The sequence below is a fragment of the Kryptolebias marmoratus genome, linkage group LG11 (genome assembly GCF_001649575.2).
Source record: "Kryptolebias marmoratus isolate JLee-2015 linkage group LG11, ASM164957v2, whole genome shotgun sequence".
Taxonomy (NCBI): domain Eukaryota; kingdom Metazoa; phylum Chordata; class Actinopteri; order Cyprinodontiformes; family Rivulidae; genus Kryptolebias; species Kryptolebias marmoratus.
Genome location: NC_051440.1, coordinates 21,274,654 through 21,296,827, shown reverse-complemented (window position 1 = coordinate 21,296,827; position 22,174 = coordinate 21,274,654). Strand labels below are relative to the sequence as shown.

The window sequence follows — 22,174 nt, the reverse complement described above, 5'->3', positions numbered from 1 at the left end:
CCTCCCCACGCCCCCAACATCCTCCACTAAACATACAGCAGTAAGATTCTGGTCTGCTACAAAACAGATCATTCCTGAATTTTTCAGAGTCTGAAAACTTTTTTTTTAGTTTTTGCTTCATGACAAGTTTGAGCTGTAACTCTTTAATGAATTCAAACTTGGTGACATCACATAAAGAGGACAAAGTTCCCAATCAACCCTTACGTTGTCTATTTCATTATTTATTCACTGATATGACTGATTACCAGTGATGGTTTTTTTCCCCCTATTATGGATATTTCCTACAAAACATGGCTATGTGTCTCTAGGTCTGTGGCATAGAGATAGAAAGTTTTCTTCTAATGAGCAAGCCTGAGGGTTCTCAAAGTTTTAGTCTTCCATATTCCCTCTGATCAGGGCTGATCAGAGCACACAACATGGAGCCACAAAGCTGAGAGGGGGTAAAGGGGGAGCTGCTGGGGCCAAGCTCATTTCACTTCATCTGAGTAAGGAATAATGAGCCTAAACTTCACTGTGATCAGGATTTATAATGTGGCATCCTTGACATTGGAAAGTCATGGACTAATGTGCATAAAACTGTCAAGAATCCAATCTGCAACTGAATGATTTTACTCATTTTATAAACATCAGTGAACCGATGCAAAACACGGCATTTTTATTGCCAGCCACCAAAGGCAAAAGGGTCAGGATGTTTCAGCCCATGTCTGTGTGTGCACACGCATGTGTTTGTTAGCAAAAATATCTGATCAACCACTGGATGGATTTTAATGAAACTTTTAGAATGTAGTCGTTGGGTGTACATCTACAGAACAACTGGTTAACTTTTGGACTCACCCTAATTCAAGATGGCTGCCATGACCAAAAATAAAAATGGCTGTAGCTCAGTCAATTCTACAGACATGAAACTAAAATTTGGTGCAGTAGTAGCTGAGATTCATTTACATCACATACTTTGAGAGCTAACACATTTCGTAGGATCCTGAATTAGATCATACATAATGTCATTTACAGTGTGAATGGTTGTTTGTCTCGTTTGTCTCTATGTGGCCCTGCGATGGACTTGCGACCTGTCCAGGGTGTCCCCTGCCTCTCGTACAGTGACTGCTGGGGATAGGCACCAGCTCCCTGCGACCCGGAATGGAGAAGCAGGTAAAGAAAATGGATGGATGGATGGATGGATGGATGGATAATGTCATTTACAAGGTTTGACCAAAATGGTTATAACTCACCGCTTAGTCTAAAACTCTGGCATGAAGATTGTGGACGATGAACACGTCTTCCTTCATGGAATGCTAAACCTTTAATTAATAGAGACTCCTATATAATAACAATTTCTCAATAACCAATAATTTGGTTGGAAAGCACAGTTTGTATTCTCGTGGAAGTCCTAATCTGTTTTTGGGACATGGTATGAAAGAAATTAAAACATTATTTTCAGAGATGTTTACAGAGTTTAAAGTCATATTTATGTATTAGAATGTCACTCTTAAACTTATTAGAAAGAAACTTTCATTTATTCCAGGTACTATAGTCAAAGCACCTATAAAATACAGCTACATTTCTCTACTTGTTGTGATAAATAAATACTAACCTTGACTAATAATAGCTGGTTGCTACAAAACTCACACTCAGAAAGTACTGATATGCATAAACATAAACCTATACACACAAACTGAAGCCTGCACCAAATTAAAAAAGTGAGAGATGGTAAAAAACTTACTCTAGCACAGTAATAAGCTGCACACAACATAACGAATGGCTATGAATGCATAATAGCCTCTCATTACAACACATGCACAGGCGCACACACAAAGACACCTGTCAAGTTACATGGAGAAGACGGATGCTGATAGATGGTGTCTGTTTGTCAGGTCTCTCTCTAACGTTAGTCTAATGAGGCGACACACTGCCCTGACAGACACAACCAGTTCAGCGGGGTCAAAGACAAGTTCATAAATTTCTAACCCACAGCGATAAATAACTCTATCAGGGCAAAACCTCAAAGAGGATGTTCAAGAGGCAATTTTCCACCACAGCACCAAGAGAAAGCTGTTCTTCCAACTGATGGGACTTTTTCTAGATTTATACTTATTGCAAAACTCTTGATAAAAGTTGCCTATTATACATATTATAGTTTTAAACAGAATATAGGGTGGTTCTAGGAGAATAAATAGTGTTTTAACCTTGTGCATATTTGCACTGGTGTTTTCACTAATTTACATCAGTGGTCTCGAATCCTGGTCCTCCAGGGCCACCATGCTGCATTTTTTACTTTTTTTCTGCTCCAACACAGCTGATTTAAATTAATGGGTGATTAGCAGGCTTCTGCAGAACATGAAGAGGTGATTTAACCACTGAATCAGGTGTGTTGGAGCAGGGAATCAACGAAAACATGCAGGATGGTGGCACTCGAGGACCAGGGTTGGAGACACCTGGTTTACATGGTTGAAAATAGGGAGAGGGCAAATTGTGAGGCCAGGACACGACGCTCACTGTATATTTTGAAATGAGGTCTAATTACAGAAAAGTAAAAACCCCTGTGAGCGCTTTGAGCTGTTGAAGTTGTAAAAAAAAGAAAAACATGCTGAAACAACTTCTGTAATTTGTGGTTTTGTCAGACTATCATGGTGAGAAACTGATTCTAAACTGTGATCATGAACTGAAAAAAAAAAGATGTGAAAGTGAAGGGCAAAAATTAACAACTCAGATTTGATCTTAGCTCCTTGACTCACTTTCATGCATAAAAAGACAAATCCACACTTTGTACAGCAATCACAAAGTTCTGTTTAGAATCATTAAACATAAAAAAGGTGTTACACATTATCCCTTGTTGTTTAGGGCACTATGACTTCTGCTGCCCTGAAATTAAAATGTCTTACATATTGCTATAGGTTATACAACATAAACGCTGTCTGGACAATATCATATTTACTCAAATTAACTTTAGATAAGGAAAATAACTAAAAAGGCCACCAATCCTTCTGTGACTTCATCAAACAAATACCCAACAGGCAAAACAATGCCTGTAAAAAAACAACCTTGCCAATCCAAAAAGTAATTACAAAACTTCTTTGTATGAGAAAAACATTTTGCCTCTCATCTCTGAATATGTGTGAAAACTACTGAGCAAAATAATTATCTCAACAAGTATTTCCTCTGAGGCATGTTATTTTATTTTCATTTTTTTCTAATATTTTGCTGAAGTAATCCAACATGCTTGACTGCTAATAAAGCGCTTCTTACCTGCCTGACTTCATTTGACTTGCTAATTAAACTTGGCTGTTATCAAGGGTTTAATTAAAAAACACTTCACTATGAAAATAAGCAGAACACTGTGTGTTGTTGGGTATGGAAATAGAGTTTGTGTGTCAAGTCAAATTTATTTATACAGCACTTTTCCGTGCGTGTTTAACACACCTGATTCGTCCTGCTGCAGTGCTGTCAAGTGTTGCGTAATTGCACGAACAGCAGGCTCGTCAAACGCTGCAGCACTCTGCGATTACGTTAGTATGACGGTATAACGGGCAGGGCTCCAAACTGCAACTGATTCGTCCTGTCCGTCATGCCCCGTTCATCGCATGTTGCATTTTTCACACTGAAGTCTGGTCCCGGCTGGGCAGGAACCAATTTGTTTTAAGTGAGGTGACCGGAGCAGAGTGCTGATAGAAAATATAATAAAACTTCTTCTTCCACTGTGTCTCTTTTCTTTTATGTCCAACTTTTTTTTTTTTTGACAGTTTAAAGAAATTAGAGCAAACATAAAAACAACATACATGGATAATTTAATAACCTAACCAGTTGGGACTACAGTTAACCTTTTGTCAGAGACAAACTTGTAAAACACATTTTAAGCCTAAAGAGAAAGTTCTGGACATGAAAATGTTTTACAAATCTGAAGGATGTATGAAATACTTCCTCCTTGATACCAATCCAAGAAGCAAACCAACACCTCTTTAATTTCAAACAGTAACTTCAGTCTGATCATGGAGCCCTGCAGGTAGTTTTCATTCAACTTTGATTTATTATTGTACCATTAACACAGAGCAAACAGAGAATCTGTCCAGAAGTGAATGGAGCATTTAGTCACGTAGTGTTGGGGAACAATTTTGGAATGCCTAAACTATTAAGCACAGAATTTGAAGAGAAAATTTTAAAAATGTAATCTTTAGACACTGACATATAGTAATTTACATGATATGAAAACAAAAAAAGAAAAACAAAGTGTCTCTGGAAGTCCACAGATGTAAGTACTTTGTTAATCACTCATCTATTTAAAGTTATTTGCTGACTCAAATACATTGGTCCTTCATGAATATTAAGCTGAAAACAAACAAAAAAAATATTGTAAAAGAACTTTGGCTGTGTGATGCTATAAATTTAAAAGAACAAAAGTCTCTTCCAGAAGTGAACACACTCACTGGCTCCTGGCATTAATAATAGAGTTTATTTTGCAACATTAGACACATTATTAAAACCATTCCTGTCACGCTTCCTGTCTGACCTCTCTGGAAGAGGTCAAGTAGAACAAATTGAAGTTGCCTTTATCACTTGAGCCTTAAAGGTTTTAAAGAGGAGCACAAGGTCAAAACCAGCCATCAAGGCTCCCATCTCTTCTTCTGTTTATGGTCTGATAAGCCCCCTCATTTTACTCCCACAAACAAGGCTGTCGTTGATTACGCACAATGTGGGGTTAAAGGGTATGAGTGTTGGCTGATTTAAACAATTTTGTTTAAATTATAGAGTTGCTTTTTAATTAGTCAAACTGGTTAATTAGTAGAGGAGTATACAGTACCAGCTTTACACTGTTTTACCTTTTAATGGTTAAAAATAAACTATATAGTCTTAGATAATATATAAATTGCTAAACTTAGCTTGTGGAAATTTCCTGACCTACTTTTCCTGGATATCACAAGCTATAGAATCCTTTACCTTCAATTGTTCGGTTCCTCCCAAGTTTCATCTCACCACGCCTGAGGTTACATTCGTCTTTCAACTGTACTCTCCCCCCCCCACCCCCACCCCCACCCCCCGTCGGGTTCTCCAATCCCTGCATCATAAGGCCAGGACTGCTAATGTGGCACCCTGAGGCAGCCACTGGAAGTCACAGCAAAGTCATAACTCTAAACCAGCTCAGTGTAGAGACCATTACAGAAAGCTAAAGGCTTTTTAAGTCAGTAATTCACCCAACATTTACTTTATGTTGCTTTATGATCCAAAAGTCACATTAAGGGATCATAACAATGCATAACTTTTGGAGCTTATCCTCTATATGTGAGTTTAGACACTCACATATAGAGGATAGAATATTTTATCAAGAACGGCAACAATGCTGATATACATGAGGACTTCAGCTTTTGCTGACCTTTTATGATAAAGTTACTGCATCATTATTTCACTGAGAGCAAAGAAACAACTGTTATAGAACAGACAACAGCAAACCTGCATACAAATAATAATAAAACACCTTATTCACCTTATGCAGTTTATTTTGCTCAGTTCTCTCAACCGGTTCAGATCCTGCATCGTTCTTATAAATCACTGATTCAACAAATCAATAAAATAGATATTTTTAATTAAATCATCCCTCCCAAGTGTCAGAAACGAACACTTCTGCAGAGATGATCTCTCATTTCTCTCTTGTAATACTTACTTTCCAAGTGGCAGAATAAAGTCAAAAAATCTGCACAAAACCAATTAGATGGACTGCAGCACCGAGGATTGACCATAAATCAAAATATGTAAAACAGTTTTGTGCAAGAAAATTTTAACTTATTTGAATCTTTCCTTCATGACTCCACTTTTACACAAGTCCCTTCTCTTTAGAACCTCAGAACCTCCTTTTGCTGATTTTTTTTTATGTCCATTCATCCATTTTTTTTACCCGCTTAAGGTACAAGCAACTACCAGAAGAGAAAAATAACTAAAACACCAATTAGAACTTAAGTTACAAATTTAGATTTAAATATAATTCTCATAAACATTTGTGTCAAAGATATACAAAACCCTGCCACAGTGCCAGCTGCATTTTTCCAGACGAGGCTTTGTGTAAAAGAGTGAAGCGAATATGAATCTAACCGACACGTTAGACTTCAGTGTTGCAATTTAAATACCAAATCAAATTTACTTTAACTCAGTTTCTTTACAGTATATAACACTCTCACAACATAAGGCATCTATGCAGAAAAAGTAAAGTCACTCAATGCAAATCCAATCGTGTGCAATTCAGTTCAGTTTGATCATTTCATCCAGTTCAATCCAATTAGAATCTTACCTGAAACAATCAGCTTCAGATCCAATTACACAGAGTTCAGTTTATTTCAAGTCAATACATTCAATGCCATTCTTGATATCCAACTAATTTACTGCCTGTCAGTTTAAATTAAAATACATGAAATACACACGGAAAAGATTTCTCCCAATGTGTGAAAAAACAGAAGTAAACCAGGTAAAGACTAAGGAAGTACATCACCATCAGCAACAACTTCCAGGAAGTAAAATCAGCTGCAGTCAGGCATTTCAAAGCAAAGTACTTCTTTCTTTTTATTTTATTTTATTGTTTTGCTGCCAACTATTGTTTTTGCCTTTGTGCGACTTTAATCTGTGGAAAATGAGGTTAATAAGTAAAAGACAGGTGCTGGCAAGCAAGAAAGCAAATGGATCAGAAATGCCGCCAGTGTGGACTTCTCAAATGTCAATTCACAAAGTAGTACTTATGGGGCGCAGGAGGTGGGAGCTGATGAAACAGCAACAGAAGGGTGAGCAGAAGATAACAGAGTAATGAGAAGGAAGACTGGAGGAAGGTGTTAAAAAGATGCAAGATGAAATGGAGAAAAAAAAGTAGTGAGTGGCTGAAGCAAGACAAGAAGTTAAAGGTCAACAAAAATAGCCGTTAGGAAACTTCACCAACATGTAATATGGGAAAAAGCAACTACTTTACATAAAGGTTACCCTAATCTGTTTGAAAGACTGAGCTGAGGCAGTAAGGAGGGAAGCTGTCGGGACGAATGGCTGTTCTCTGATCTATTCCTGTCCTGAACCCACCATCCCCCCGTCATCACACCACCTTTCTGAGTAACCAGAGCTCAGACCAGCGCTTCAGAAAGTGTTGTGGGTGTGTGTGTGCGTGTGTGTGTGTGTGTGTGTGGGGGGGGGGGTTAACTGAGAGAGGAGGGTCGTGTTATAACTCTGTAGTCAAGATTTCATCATTTTTAATCATCGAGGATCCAGTTGAAGAGAAGTACAGGCAGCAGGTGAACAAGTACTGATCAGAAACAGCTTTAAGATTCACTCAGAGACAAAACAAAGCCCACCAAGTATGTGTAATACAGTATTCCACTCTCCACATGAAAAATGAATAAATAAAACAAGTAGGCTGTGAGTTACACACGCATTATATATATTTACTAAGAGAAAACAGGGTTGATACCTACAGTTAATGCCAAAGTTTTAGGCCAAAGTGTTGCACAATGTACCCTCTGAATAAATGTAGGGGATGCTGCTCAGCTACTATCACACCAAATGTTAGCTTTATCTGTCAAATTGGGTGAGAACTTAGCTGTGGTGGCCATCTTGAATGTGTCCGGGCTGGACCCAGGAATGTAGACTGATAGAAAAGGAATCTTAGAAGATTCATTAAGCAACAAAACAAAATGCTGACATGGCAGCAGAAAACTGATAAGGTGCTAAAAGAGAGGAAAACCAGGACACTGAGCAGGAGCAACAGTGACTGAACGGAGATAAATGCAGGAGAACTGGGGCTGATGGGAAGGTGGGAGTCAGGGAGCAGGTGAGGATGGGTGTGGCGAGCCTGAGCAGCAGAAACTGCCTGGGTAAAATTACTGAAAGTGGCAGGAAAACGAAACACAAGGACAACAAAGAACACAAAAGACTATCAGAAAATTCCCAAAACACAGATCCTGATAGAATGGGACTGACTCCACAAGTAAATCCTTTTAGATATATTACCTTTTGAGAGTTTCATTAAAATCTGTTCACTGGTTCTCTAGATATTCAGCTTACGCTACAGACAAACAAACACACACACAGGCAAAAATATTTTCTCATTCACAATATCACAAGACTCCATCACTCAACATCACTCCTTAGGCTGTTATCTCATAAAAACTTCAAATAGATTGAATTTCTGTCATCACATTTGCTAAAGGCAATCAAGCCGAGCGTCTGTAAAAAAACAGAATAACCCATAAAAGACGGCATCCAATATCCAGTGACCCTTAAAATGATATTGGATGAGCTCCCGTCATCAGCGTCTGAAGACATGAAGCGACCCATACATACACACACACACCAGAAGAAGAAATAAAAAAATCAAAACAATGAATATTGTTACTGGTCAGTTTATTTTCGCCCAGCAGTGTGTTCGTTATTTAAGCTTTTCAAATGGCTCCCTCTTTTGGCAAAAGACACAAGTGCTTGACTCGGGATTTAAACTGCTGACAGAGAGAATCAGAGTGGCAGAAATGTAACTTGCTATCCTGTATAACAGATATATTCCAGCTGTACATGCAGTCTGTCAGTACAGCTGCCTACCTGTAAGTCGATGCTGCTTGGTGCTGACTTGGTTGTTGTTTTGAACCGTGCAGCAGAGATGAAGCATAGCGAACATGGTCAGGATCATCACCACGCTCTGAAGCAGCAAAGTCAGCTCAAACTGTTTCCCGATCCTGTGAGAGTGAAACCAAAACAACCCGAAACAGTTCATGAGGGAGAATAGGTACAAGATAAGGAAGGAATGCTAACAATTCAGACAGTACACAAAGGTTTGCTGTTTATTTAAATGAGTTTTTACATTTCTTATTTAAATAATATCCTTACCAAAAGAATATGCGCAAGATGTTGGCTATAAGCAGGACCAGGCAGACTCTGGTGGAGAAGCCCTCAGTGTTGCTAATTCTCTGGATCTCCTGATACTGCGGAAGATACGGCAGGGACCCCCCAAACACCATGAGGAAGGACGCCAACAAGGACAGCAGCGTCCATGAGCCATCTATGTCCTCCTCTTGCATGAGAACCTCTCCATCCATCACAACACAAGGATCTTAAGGGTCCAGGGGGTCTTGTGGGGGCACTTAAGAAACTGAAAAGCATCACACAACATTTGGGTAGTCAATAAGCAACCAAAGGTCACAAAATGGTTTGAATGTAACATTTCCCAACAGCCAAACAGGACAGACTAATTAGGAGAATTATCTCAAATACCTTGATTATATCTGACACATTAGTGCCACTTCTGAGTTTAAAATGACCAAACATTCCAGGAGAAAAATGTGAAAAATGTAAGACAGTACAAGTGCAAACAGGAACCCGTCATTCAAAAACAAATAAAGAAATATATACAAATAAAATGAAAATAGGAAAAATGGAAACACTGGTGTATTATTGCTCAAATAAGCAACTGTTTCAGAAAAGAAAAATACAGTAAAGATGGTGACGCCCTGCATTTATCAAACCTAAATCTGTCTACAAGAACCCACTAAGCAGTTACAAATTTCTACTAGCAGCGCAGAATTTCCAACCTTTTCCAAATAAAACTACATAAATTTGAGTATTTCAATGATTTATTCATTAGTAAATAAACAAATAAAAATTAACAAATCTAATGCAATAAAACAACCCTCTCCCAAACTGTCAACCAGTTTAATAGCCCCTTGCTACACTAATATAAGGTTTGCTTAAATGTAAAGTCATGCTGGATAATAAAGCCGTGCTGGAGAATAAATAATTATGTAGTATAATTAGTAAGCTATTACACAATAGACTCAGATTCCACTGAATGTTAAACAAGAGCACAAACTATCAATTATAAACTTGAAGCTTCAAAGTCTTATTTGTTTATTTAAATACGCAGGTTTTAATGTGAGACGGCAAAATGTAAACATGACAGAGATTAATGTTATTAGTTGCAGTCACACAGCAGAAAGAGAATTAGAAGTTGGAAATTAGGGGCCATAACTGACAGAGAGCAGGAACAGAGGCCTGACAGATGGGTGCTGGGGGGTCTCCTGGGTGGGAGGTGTCAGAAATAACTACCACAGTTTACAGATAACAAGTCTTAATGCAAGCCGGCGTCTCCTCCTAATAACTGACTTCTGTGAGACTCCAGTTACATGTTTTCCATGTTTCTTCATCTACAAACATTTTAATAAATGCCAACCGGATAAGCTCATTCAATGCTCTAATTTTATGGTTCTCAAACTGTGGTACAAGTACCACTTGTGGTACTTAGGATCCCTTGGAAGAACTTTTGGTATTAACTATTTACAGGTTAAAAAAGAAGCTAATTAAACATCATAAGCTGAATGGTTACATAGAGCTAAAAAGCAGAGATAGGCAAAAATATTAGTGGTTCACCCAATCGGTTTTAAACATTCATTGGAGAATAATTAAGCAGCACCAGTGAAGTCTTTAAGACCTGCGTGCAACAAAAAGTCAAAACTGTGCAGAAATGTGTTCAGTTATTTCAAACTTGTGTTCTGTTGTGAGAAATAATAGGAAAGAAAACTGCAGTGTATGTGTTGCCTTAAACTGCATCTTTCAGTGTCAGGTTTGTTTCTGTCAGATATAAACAAAAGCCTGTCCTACTGTTTTTACCCTCTGCAGTAATGGTGGTACTCGGAAAACATAGTATTTCCTGAGGTGGTACTCGCTTTTGTTTGAGAACCACTTCTCAAAATTTGTGTTTCCTCAAGCACACTACAGAACAGTAGTCGGTTTTCTGCAGCTCCTTAAGAACAGAAAAGACATCTCAGTCCAAGACTGTTGCTGTGTACACATGACCCTGACCTACACTGAGCAAACAGAGAGAAGTACGAGACTTACAGGAGCACTGGAAAATTCTTATTGCTGGCTTTAGGTTTTTGCTGGACAACCTGTTCCTTTATCCACAGAAAACAAAGAGACAACACCAGCGCATAGTACAGGTGCTCCTTTGCTCCTTCACTGTTATTCTATAACAATATCAGTTACCAAATAACAGCCAATGAGCTGAAAATCACAACAGTAAGAAGTGGTTCTGCCAAAACAAAGACCTCCCCAGCAGGTTTGTAACTCAAATCTAAGATTTGGTTTTTCAACAAAGCAGCTGCTGCATGTGTCACTGGTGCACATGGATTATTGCAAATTCCTAATAATTAAATTAGATTAGATACTTGGCAAAACTATAACTCAGTAGCAAAGAGAGAGGACAATGAAAACCTTGTCAGCCTGGCTCAGATGAGCAACACTTTTAGGATTATAAACAACCATGTATGGAATATCTCTTTGGGTTATTTTTAGCCAACTGTGTGGAGGTCAGAGTAACCTAAACATGCTGCCGAGAGAACAAGTCTGGTTATGTAAGGAAAGCATAGTTTAATAGGGTAGGGCCAACATGCTTGTACTTTAATAACACCCACAACTGCATCAATTTTGGACTTCTGGGCTTGAGCGACAAAGCAGAGAAACACTGTTAGTTAACTTTATATATTAAAAAAACAGAAAGCAGAATTTATATTTTGTTTATCTCTTAGCCAGACTAAACTGAGATTATAAAAGTCCATGAAGTACTCTGGGGAGGTTTTGTTTTAGGTTATGCCCACACAACACCGTCGGATCAGATTATGAGGTCTAGTCTTCAAGGATTTTAAGTAGCATAATTGAAGCTGCAACAATCGTGAAATTTGTTTTGGTTTTTTTTATTTACCAACCTCCATATTTACTCACCAGTCGCCTTCATTCGCTTTCCTTCAGTTTAGGGAAACAAACCTACACTCTTTGCGTGAACATTTTAGAGTGACAACAGCACACTGAGCTCCCATGGCAACTCCAACTTTCAAATCCCAACTCGCTCAGAGGAAGGGAGGCACGCTTTCTCTCAGAATAACAACAACAGTTTTCGTTTCTTTGACTTTCATGTTAAAAGCGATTACTTTTCTTAAGTAATATGCATCAACGAGTGGACGATTATTTTAAGCGCAAGCTCAACAAAACTACAGAAATACTTCGCCCAAAACTCTATCTTCCACACGTCTTAGCAGCGACACTCAACTCTCGCGAGATTTTGTTTGTTGTGGAACAGCTGCTGACTGTGCGATAGGTGGTACTGACTGGTTGCTTATTGCCTACTAGATCAAATAGTAAGCAGTGATTATATAGTTGATTTTTTTGTAGTACTGCGAAGGTACAGATTATCCCTGACATCACAACATGGCAGAGACGGACCCCAAGTCGGTGCAGGACCTCACCAATGTGGTAAGTCGTGACCGTGATGCAACCCAGTGCTACTAGCTAAACAGCGTTAGCCGCTAATGCTAACACGAATGCTAAGTTTTGACAAGCTAGGTCCCAAAGTTTAGTCAGTATATTCATATCTGCAGTATTTAATCACGCTCATTTTAGGTACATTAAAACTGACCACGTGTGTTAATGTGTTTTCAACAGAAATCAAACTGCTCTGACATTTGTTCTTCATCTCCATATAATATTCAATCGGTCATGCAAATGTCATCATTACAGCTGCGTACACCGCCTTTCACCGAATCTGTTCAGTGAAACTACAGCTGCATATTTTGTTTGGGTTTTTTTTTTTGGCCGTCTTAAAAAGTGTAATTGTCGGTGTCCACTACAATGTGTGAACCTAACTTGTGCAATTAAGCTTCTAATTGGTCTTCGTCTTGGGTAATGTGCCCGTGTTGCCATGGAGATGAGCCAAAGTCAGAGGCGTTTAAGAGTTGAATGACGCCCCCAGAGCTGCTTTTTGAGATCAGCAATTTCATAATTGTATGAATGTGTGGGTGCTTTCTTCCTTTCTCTGTAAACCACACATGCTCCAAAACACATCTCCATGGTTACTGGTCTTTTTTCCACAGATAGTTGAGCCTTCCTCTTTTTTTTTTGACCTTTAAAAAAATATTTATAAGGCAGTAGTTCTTTACTGTTAAGACCACATACATACATAAACCCCCCGAAATCAACATATTTTGATGCATATTAAATGGGTGACATTTTTTATTGACCAACTTCAATGTTTTTTTTCCCCCTATAGGTTCAGACTCTCCTGCAACAGATGCAGGACAAGTTCCAGACCATGTCAGACCAGATAATTGGGAGAAATATCCTTACAATCTGATGTGCCAGGACTCAGTTTTATCATTGATTAAGTCTTCTTTTAATCCAACGGATTATTGTTAATGCCATAATCAGAAACTGATAAATTTTCAGTCTTTTATGTTCCTTAATCCAATGTGTACTTGACGAGATGAGCACGCGCATTGATGACCTAGAGAAGAACATCGCTGACCTGATGACCCAGGCTGGTGTTGAAGAGATTGAGGCAACACCAGAAAAGGGCAAAGAAGGTCAAGGATCATAATAAAGGTAAGAGTGAAAGAAAGCAAGCTTTTATTAGATTGTTTAATTTGCTTCAGAATGCATGTCAGATGCTCATTAATCTAACCCAGTTTTGTTTTTGTCTTTTCCCCACCCTGTCCTACAGGTTCATAAACAACAAGGCATTAAAGTTGGTCCTGTATCCAGAAGGAGCACTTTTTAATTGAAAATGACTTCTATTGATTTGCTGTGTTATGTGAAATGTTTTTATATATTGAATATTGTGAAATGGTTACAGTAATGTTACGACTTGAAAGATTGAATGTCATTTGTAAGCTAGTGATATGCCCTTTAGAACTTTAGAGGTATGCGGTTTTTTAGCTGCTGTCATTTAATCGTATCAGGCAGTCCCTTGATGTGATGGTGCAGGGCGTCTGTTTTGACCCAGCCTTTGCTGAGAATTAAAACTCACTGGCTAACAGGCCGACGGAACCTCACTACCAGTGTGACACACTGAACGAGTGTGATATGCATTCCACTTCTGATACTCTTTGATTAAAGCGATCTCATACTGCAGTTTGCAATCGGACAAATATTTGATTAGTTGCAGAGGGAAAAACAAATCTGAGGTGCTGTTTGCTGTTATTTTACTAACCAGAACTGATGGGTGCATTATTTACAGTACAGTGCAGTGCATAAGTCTTTACCCACCTCTCATTTCTTTGTTTTGCTAGCAAGCAACTAAACTTTTTGTAAATTTTTTTTGAAGGGATACTAAACTGTTTTTTCTGGCTTCCCTGAATTTCATTAAATTGTTGTTCATCAAACCCATTTTACATTGATTCAAGTTTAAATTGGACCTTCAGGCTCTTTGTCATCAGCAGCCAGTCTAACAATTTGTTTCTAACTAGTTGAATCTATAAGAATACCAAAGATAACAGTCAAAGATAGAGTCACGGGCATAGATCAGTATTTTTATCCTAACAAAGTGATTCCTAAGAAGGTACTTGGTATACAGTGTGGATCAAATTTAGACTCTGCCCGTAAGTACTAGTCAAAGCTGAGAGAAAGTCGGAACTATAGCTTCTAAAAACCTTTAAAATATTATAGAAATTCTAAAGAAATATTTGACAGTTTAAAACTTATGCACATTCTCTATCAGAAACATCTGAGGGCTGCATGCATTGTGGCCCAGACTGATGTACTTGCATTGAAATTTTAATCTTTGACTAAGTTCAACCAAGTTGAGAGAAATAATGCATTTATTTTGTATAATTGTTCAATTCAATTTAAACTAAAGCAATGTGGCTGAAATTAGGCATTTCCAAGAACCATACCTACTAAAACTTGTGTTTTGACAAGATTTTAATCACATATTTACTTTATTGCCAATAAGGAATCTTTATTGAAATAAATGTAAACAAAATATTCAAACTTTTCCAAAATAGCAAACAAAAATGAACAACGGTAAACAATAAGGTTAAGCTTGATAACACTGAACTAAAGCACAACCTCAGCCTAATATTGCATTTCTAGTATGTGTATAAAGGTTCTTTAGCTGCATGTTGGTGTCAGTTTCTGAGTCTGAAATGTCAGAAGTTAAGATTTAGAACTCAAAGTCTGCTTCGGTCATGTCGATGGCCCAGGCAAACTTCTCCCGTTGGGTTTTATTGTAGATTTTTTCTATAGGAACCTCCATGTTCTTACACCTGAACAAACAGGGAGAAACATCCGGTTTAATTTAGCTTGATCCTCATTTTTACATAAACACAGTTTAAACTTTTCACTCACAAACAAGCAAAATTGCATGAATATTATATAAAATATTTTCTACTGGCAGCAGCAGAAACAATCTTTGAATAAAGAAAAATATTTAGTCACTTTAGATTCTGTATTATATCAGCTAGCTTCATATTCTTAGTACTGAATTATGTTTAAACCATTACAACATTATTCCTGATAAAACCTTTGAAAGAAAAACAGTAAACACGTTTCTTTGTGTTGTTATTCCACACATCCCAGTCCTGTTTATTGGGAGTTTCAGTCACTAAATCTGTCCAGAGTGCAAACTGGTTTTCAAAAAGTCTTTAAGTAAAAAAAGCATCTGAAGTTTACAGGTAAAGTAAATTTTTAACTTTATGTGTAACTTTGGTAAACAATTTATTTATGAGTTTAAGATCACAAAGACTAGTTTTACGTCTTGTCTATTTTGAGATTTAATTTTCTCATTTATATTAAAAGAGAGAAAATGACAAGGAACTCACTTCAAAATTGTAATCACTGAAGTCCACTGAACATTCATAACATGAAAACCAGTGAAAAGCTTCACTGTAGCCATGTATTCATGTATTCTGTAGGAACTCACCAAGCCACGGTGATGCGTGGGTCCAGGTAGTTGAGCTTTGAGGTACCTAAAGCAATCTCTTTGTTCTCCTCCCGGTCAGTTGCCTGGACCTCCATCTTCAGAAGCTGCTCTTCACAGCGCTTCACAGCCGCCTTCTTTCGCTCCACCAAGCTGACAAGATAAATCCAAAGATTTGTACAAAAGAAACAATTGTTATTGTTACTTCCCACCACTCTTTAAATATGGATATGTAATTTGTAAATAACTAAAAAGAGTAAATGTCAAACCTGGATAAAATGTGTGCCTCTCCAGGAACTGATTCATTTGTAATCATTTAAGAGCCAAAAGTGACAGCAGCTAACTACAGTAAATTACATCATTAAAGAACTTTGCAACTACAAGATGCAAATATGTAGGTATTTTTAATTTTATTGCCATATTGCTTAAAAATAATCTTCTGACACCCAGTGAAAATATAACTATACTGTATTGTAAATTAAATAATGTACTAGTGAAAGCCTCAATCCACTGTGATGTACAGCTGACAGTTTTTAAAAACTTCCTACAGGCTTCAGAGCAGCGAAGCTTTTAATACCATTTATCACTGAAACAGCTGTTTTAGTCACTCAGAAAGACCTAAACAGTGCAGTGCTTACTGATCATGATGAACAGTTACATTATGTAATTTCCCCCAGACTGCTGTTTGGATGAGTATTTGGGACACTTACCTTTGCAGTTTGGGGTCTGAGCTGCCTTTGGTCTTAGCCTCCTTCTTGGCCTGTTTCAGCTCAGTTTGAGCGAGAGCCAGCTGTTCCTTCCTAGCATCAATCTGGGTGGAAGACACAAAGATGTGAGTTCTTCCTTATGAGTTGCTGTAAAACTATCACTGTGTGAGCTATGGAGGCTTCAAAATACATTCAGTGTCTCTTCAATTCTACGATTATCTTTTCTTAACCAGCTGTGACCCAAGGCAGTAAAACAGGTTTATTAGACACAGTAATCACTGAGTACAGCTGCCTTACCTTGGCCTGAAGGTTAGCCATTGACTGTTCGAAGGTCTTTGGCGGCGCCCGCTGGTGGTTACAGAGAATAGCGACTGCTCTGTTCGCCCGGTTGTACGACAGCAGTTTCGCTGCCACATTGTCAGACTCTTTGGGTAGTGAAAAAAAAATTACAATTTGTATTTAAACTGGAAATTTCAGCTGAGAATACATATCTTACTACAATTGTAACAGATTAAAAAAAATAATAATCATGCTGGCATCCCTCATGTTATTACTGCCCACTCTATATTCACACCATTCCCCACTCACACAGTTTTCATTCCACTGTTTGATTGAAATAAATGAAATCCCTATTGGCTTATTTTATATCTCCTGTGGCTCATATAACACTAACATGTGTAACACTCCTATCTCTCATTGAGAATCCGAAGCAGAGGCCGCCAATGGGACCTTGATAAGAGGCAGGTGGAGTGACACAGCACTGGGTCCGGTAATAATGTGCAGACTTACAGTAGGATATCTTGAATAAAGTAAGCTAAAATAAATGTCTGAAGTGTTGAGGATTGAACAATGATAAGATCTGGGCAGATAAGCTGAGGAATATGAGCCAGTGCTTTCAGAGACCTCTTTATGCTGCACAGCTTTTTATGCAGGATTAGCCTCTTCTACAGTCTGATGAATGTGTCTGACTTACTGTTTGTGAGCTCTTTAAGCTGCTGCTGCAGGGTGATGGAAGCATTGTATGTCCTGAAGACCTTTGCAGTCAGACCAGGCATTAAAGAGCTCAGATGTTTGTTCATAAGGGTTGTCTGCAATGAAAAACAGGCAGGACACAGACAAAAATAAAGTTATCACAAAACCATTAGCTCAGCATGCTTTCAACCACCAGGTGGCACTGTGGTCATGTGCTTGTGTGGTGTTGAAAACATCTTTATTATAGCAAATAAACATAAAATACCATTTAAGCCTTTATTATGATCCATTAGAGCAGGGAGATTAAGACAGATCATAGTACTATTTCCCATCTGGCATTTCTGTAGGTATTACAACAAGTCAGAGTTGTCATGGCCAGTGGTTAGATGAGCCTTAGTTATCCTAAAATGACAGCAGTTTGAAGACAACACCACAGATTAATAAGAACTAACAGTGTATAGCTACACAGAGTCTGGGGGGAAATAAAAGCAAGAAAAATAACTCCATACTTATTGATATGTGGTGAAAACCGGTGGAGTGGAACAAGCAGGCAAAAGTTCAATCTAGTTCATTTATAAAGTGCCAAATCACAAGTCACCTCAAGGCACTGTGCAGAAAACGTAAACAAGTTGAAATCAAGTTCAGTTCGTATTAAATACAGTCAGCTCAGTACTAAGTCAAACTCAACTTAATCAGATTGTGTTTTGGTTCTGGATCCATTTTGCTCAAAAGAAATATTTTGCATGAAAACCAGAGTAACTTTGTGCCTCGTTTTATAAAAGAACTGAGTGGTTTTAGAGGCCATACACTTAATGTGTCTCACTGAAGGAGCCCATTAAAAGCGAAATAAGTGTCTATTTTCATGTATACATCTTATACGAGTGCATGCATGTGCTGGGGACCACACAGGTACAAACTCGCTGCTGTGTCTACCCTGCTAATGAGCTACCCGACTCTGTCCTGGCAATACTAATGAGGGACTCTGCCAGTTTGAGGGCATGTATGGTTAGTTCACACACCCTTAACTCCCCTGACATAGTGTGTTGTGTGTGTGCATTGTACACACACACAAGTGCTTGTACAGGTCAACCATGTCATCCAACTAAAGCATTAGTACAATGTGTGATTACAACTTTTTCCGATCCTCCATCTACAAAACAAGATGCAACATGTTTGACTTTCTCTTTACCATACTGTAAGTGAGTTTGTGGTGATGCAACCAACTCCTGGGAGAAATATTGACTGCTCCTATTTTTAACCTCCTAAGATCTTCAGTATTCTCAAAAACGATGAAAAAAAAAAAACCCAACTAAATCAGCAGATGGGGACTAAACTGCACAAAAAGTAGTCATGACCGCGGTTTTAGTTAAGGTTCCAGTTAACAGTCTTCTCCAGAAGCACCTTATTGAAAGCCAGTCATCTGTTGTATTCTGGTAAACGACTGCATTTTTACGTGTTTGTGCATCTGCTGTATTTCATGACTAAGCATTTCACAACTTTCTAAAAACAAGCATTTTTTTCTCCTTTGTCTGAAATGTTACTCAGTGCAATCAATCAATACTGAAAGGTCTTAACCCAGGGTTCCTTTGTGAATTATTTCTGCAAAATCAAAACTACACTTCAGCTTTGAGTTTTGTGACAGAACACAGGATTCTTCACTTCGGCGACACACAAATAATATTCATTTAAAAAGTCCAAGATTCTTCATTCTTTCCTTATTTTTAAACTATTTATGATTTAATGTCAAATAAGAAAAATATTTTCAGTTCTTTGTTAGGTGACCATTTTACTCATTCCTGATTATAAATCTACACTTGAAATTCTATATATATTCATTTTTAACAGAATGAAAGTACAAATGCATTTTTTCATGCAATAAGCCAATAAATACAGAATAATGAAGACCTCACTGTGTTTCTGCCAGTGAATACCACAAATATTACACATGGGAACTCTTTTCTTGCCCTCTTCTATAATTTTGAAGCCTTGAGCCACCGTCTCCCCCTGTAACTCTCAGTTGTCAGTGTTGTAGACTGGAACAGGTGAGTGAAAGTGTGAGATGCAGATAAGAAACCAATTATCACGTCCTAATGACTCCATCTTTCTCCTCCAACCTCCTCCTCTTCGTTCTGCTTTTTCTGTACTCTGGCCTTTTCAGTTGTCAATCAGGCCCGCCATAAGCAACCATTACCATTCCAGCTCCAAACCCCCAGAATTCCTGACATGCTGAATCACAAATGGAGCACCACATTCCCCCGTCGACTGCTCTGTTCCATCATCTCAAACTCACATCCTGAACTCTGTTGCTTCTGTCAGCCTAAACGTACCAACGCCAGGTCGGCTCTGCTTTCTTTACTGCATCTCTTCTGTCCTTCATGTCGGTCAACACATTTCCCATAGGAAGCGCTTCATTTCTTTGATAAGTTACCGTCAGCATCCCTGCTGAATACTGAAATTATACATTTCAATCAGAACATGTGACTCAAATACATCAGACTGAGTTGCAGCAGGAAAAGCCCCAAATTTTTTACAACAATTAGCTACAATGAGCAGTCTAAAACATGTTTATCTCAATAAAGACAAGTCAACCTGTTCTGGTGTCTCAAATGGACAAAACAGTGGCTATATACACATTGTGAGCAGCCTTAGAAAGCCTACATGTAGATTGTGTGTGGCCTGGCTACCTGCAGCTGCAGGGACAGCTGAGAGGATGCTAGATTCGATGTGTGGAAATTCATCTACCCAGCATGTTCACTCGCACAGTTTCATTTTTATCTGCCAGAGTCCATTCCCTGTCTCTTTTGAAACTCCTCTCCTGCTTCTCTCTGTCTCTCTGTTTCTCCTCACCTCCCGTTACCTCGCTTTAGCCCTTTCATCTCTCCACACCAACGGCTCATCCTCATTCAATCTCATCTCTTGCACCTTGCAATTTAGTACCTGCTTTTCATTTTACTTCAGCCCTTTGTCCATAGAAAAGATAAAAAAAAAAAAAAAAAACTGTAATTCTATTTTGCTTTCACCGTCTTTCTCTACATTTTACTCTTTACACATCTTACAGAAGTTTCTCACTTTTTACACAAGCCAGTACCCAAGTTCCTACAAAATGCAAGCAATCATTCAGAACATTTTAGGCAATTTTCAGCAGAACGTTTTCTTAAACCAGTTCATTCCCTTTGGAAACCTCGGTTGAAAATTGACATTTGTATTGTAATCAATTTTGTTGTCAAACTTCACATGTGGAAAAATTGGTATCAGATAAAGAGACACTCACATTAAGACGGTCAAAGAGTTCATCTCCAGGTTCCTTGTTTTCCATGAAAATTTGAAGATTCTTAAAAACCTGAAAAGATACATCAACAAATTAGATGAAAGAACCTCAACAACCTTAAAAATGAACATATAGTGACTCAGAGTTTCCTTTTTGCAACCTGAGGCTAATCATAGTAATATTGGGCGTTATGCTCTATGTTCTGATCACAGTTTAACCTGGAAGAAGAAGAAGAAGAAGAAGAGATCTGAAGTGATGGCAATCATTGAAAAGGTCTTATAACCAATAATACTATAAACTGTAAACCTATAAAACAATAAATGAAGACGCTCTCAGATATTTTGACAGTGCTGGTGTGTGTGTGTGTGTGTGTGAGTGTGTGTGTGTGTGCTTTTTGTCTGCCTTCATTTGTCCGTCACACAGCAGCGCCGGAGGAGTAAAATTGGCGCAATTATATCTGACATTTCATGTGACTGAGTTTCACTGATGCATAAGTTGTCAGAATAAACCAGTAAAATATGCAAGACACCAATTAACAGCAACAAATGTGTTTCTTTATACAACACACTGAGGCAATAATTGGCAGATTTGTAAGTCAACTCTGTTCATGCAACCTAAAAAAAAATAATTATATATATATATATATAAACTAGAAGTTCTTCAGAGATGAAGATGTGAATGAGTGTCTGCCTAAAAGTCTCAGACAAACAAAAATCTCAAAGTGAGCTGATCTGATTGTTGTGTGTGTGTTGGTGAATGTGTGCTGAATATGCAAATTTAGAAATAAACGCCCAGCAAGCCGGCTGTAAACAACATATTTTTATACATCTACATTCGTCTCCACACAGACATTATTTGATTAAACCATTCCATCTTTGTCAGATTGGGTAATAACTACTGTAAGTACTGGGTTTTAAACAAAGAGACACTCTGAGGCTCTGATCAATAAGTATTCAGTTGGCAAATTCAAAGAGATGCCGTGCAATTACTTATCGACAGCTCATTATTCACTCTATTGTTACCTTCTTACTCAGGACTTTCTATTCACAAATTACACACCAGGCATATGTTATCAGTGGTCTGTTGTTTGCATTCCATAGTTCGACCTTGATAACAATTTTTACATCTATTCCCAATGGTGTTTTCTAAATTGAAAAAAAAAAACCAAACTATTTATCGTTAATATTGTAAAATCTGACATTATCATTAACATCTACAACTATAAATAGCATGCCTGTGAGTGTGCAGATCTGACACAAGTTCCTAAACATTTGACTTGTTGGGACACAGGACCAGTCCGATTTATGAAGCTGTGCGTCACGTGCTGGATTTTATTGTTACCCTGAGCACTTTGATGGGGCCAATTATTCTCCCGGGTATCAAGAAGTGCAGTCACCTTGCAAGATGTGCATCCCCTGCAACAATATTTAGGCTGTAAATGTCAAAAAGTCATCCAAATAAATACAAGGAAGCAAGGCTTTCCTTATTTGGAACTATTAACTGGATTATCAGTGTTATTTAATTTACCTCTCAGTGGTT

General features: G+C 38.1%; 3 protein-coding genes across 5 annotated transcripts in view; 1 reads left to right on the top strand and 2 right to left on the bottom strand.

The window, feature by feature from the left end:
* The window catches only part of si:dkey-246g23.2 (solute carrier family 66 member 2), a 54,901-nt gene extending 43,004 nt beyond the window's left edge, over window positions 1–11,897 (bottom strand). For both annotated transcript variants that reach the window (XM_017419026.3, XM_025006527.2), the window contains exons 1-3: window positions 11,722–11,897; window positions 8,836–9,097; window positions 8,551–8,684 (exon numbers count right to left, since the gene is read on the bottom strand). In XM_017419026.3, coding sequence (XP_017274515.1) covers window positions 8,551–8,684; window positions 8,836–9,044 — 343 coding nt within the window. In that variant the 5' untranslated portion in view covers window positions 9,045–9,097; window positions 11,722–11,897. The remainder of the gene's footprint in view (window positions 1–8,550; window positions 8,685–8,835; window positions 9,098–11,721) is intronic.
* A 167-nt stretch (window positions 11,898–12,064) lies between these two features.
* On the top strand, window positions 12,065–14,180 carry hsbp1b (heat shock factor binding protein 1b). The gene is made up of 4 exons (XM_017419027.3): window positions 12,065–12,249; window positions 13,043–13,109; window positions 13,248–13,374; window positions 13,493–14,180. The coding sequence occupies exons 1-3, from the start codon at window positions 12,205–12,207 to the stop codon at window positions 13,367–13,369; spliced, it is 234 nt and encodes a 77-aa protein (XP_017274516.1). The 5' UTR covers window positions 12,065–12,204; the 3' UTR covers window positions 13,370–13,374; window positions 13,493–14,180.
* zgc:173742 (DNA topoisomerase I, mitochondrial) overlaps window positions 13,717–22,174 on the bottom strand; it is a 26,706-nt gene continuing 18,248 nt past the window's right edge. For both annotated transcript variants that reach the window (XM_037978258.1, XM_017419022.3), the window contains exons 15-20: window positions 20,639–20,707; window positions 17,369–17,483; window positions 16,693–16,820; window positions 16,399–16,499; window positions 15,692–15,841; window positions 13,717–15,035 (exon numbers count right to left, since the gene is read on the bottom strand). In XM_037978258.1, the coding sequence (XP_037834186.1) occupies window positions 14,933–15,035; window positions 15,692–15,841; window positions 16,399–16,499; window positions 16,693–16,820; window positions 17,369–17,483; window positions 20,639–20,707 (666 nt within the window). In that variant the 3' untranslated portion in view covers window positions 13,717–14,932. The remainder of the gene's footprint in view (window positions 15,036–15,691; window positions 15,842–16,398; window positions 16,500–16,692; window positions 16,821–17,368; window positions 17,484–20,638; window positions 20,708–22,174) is intronic.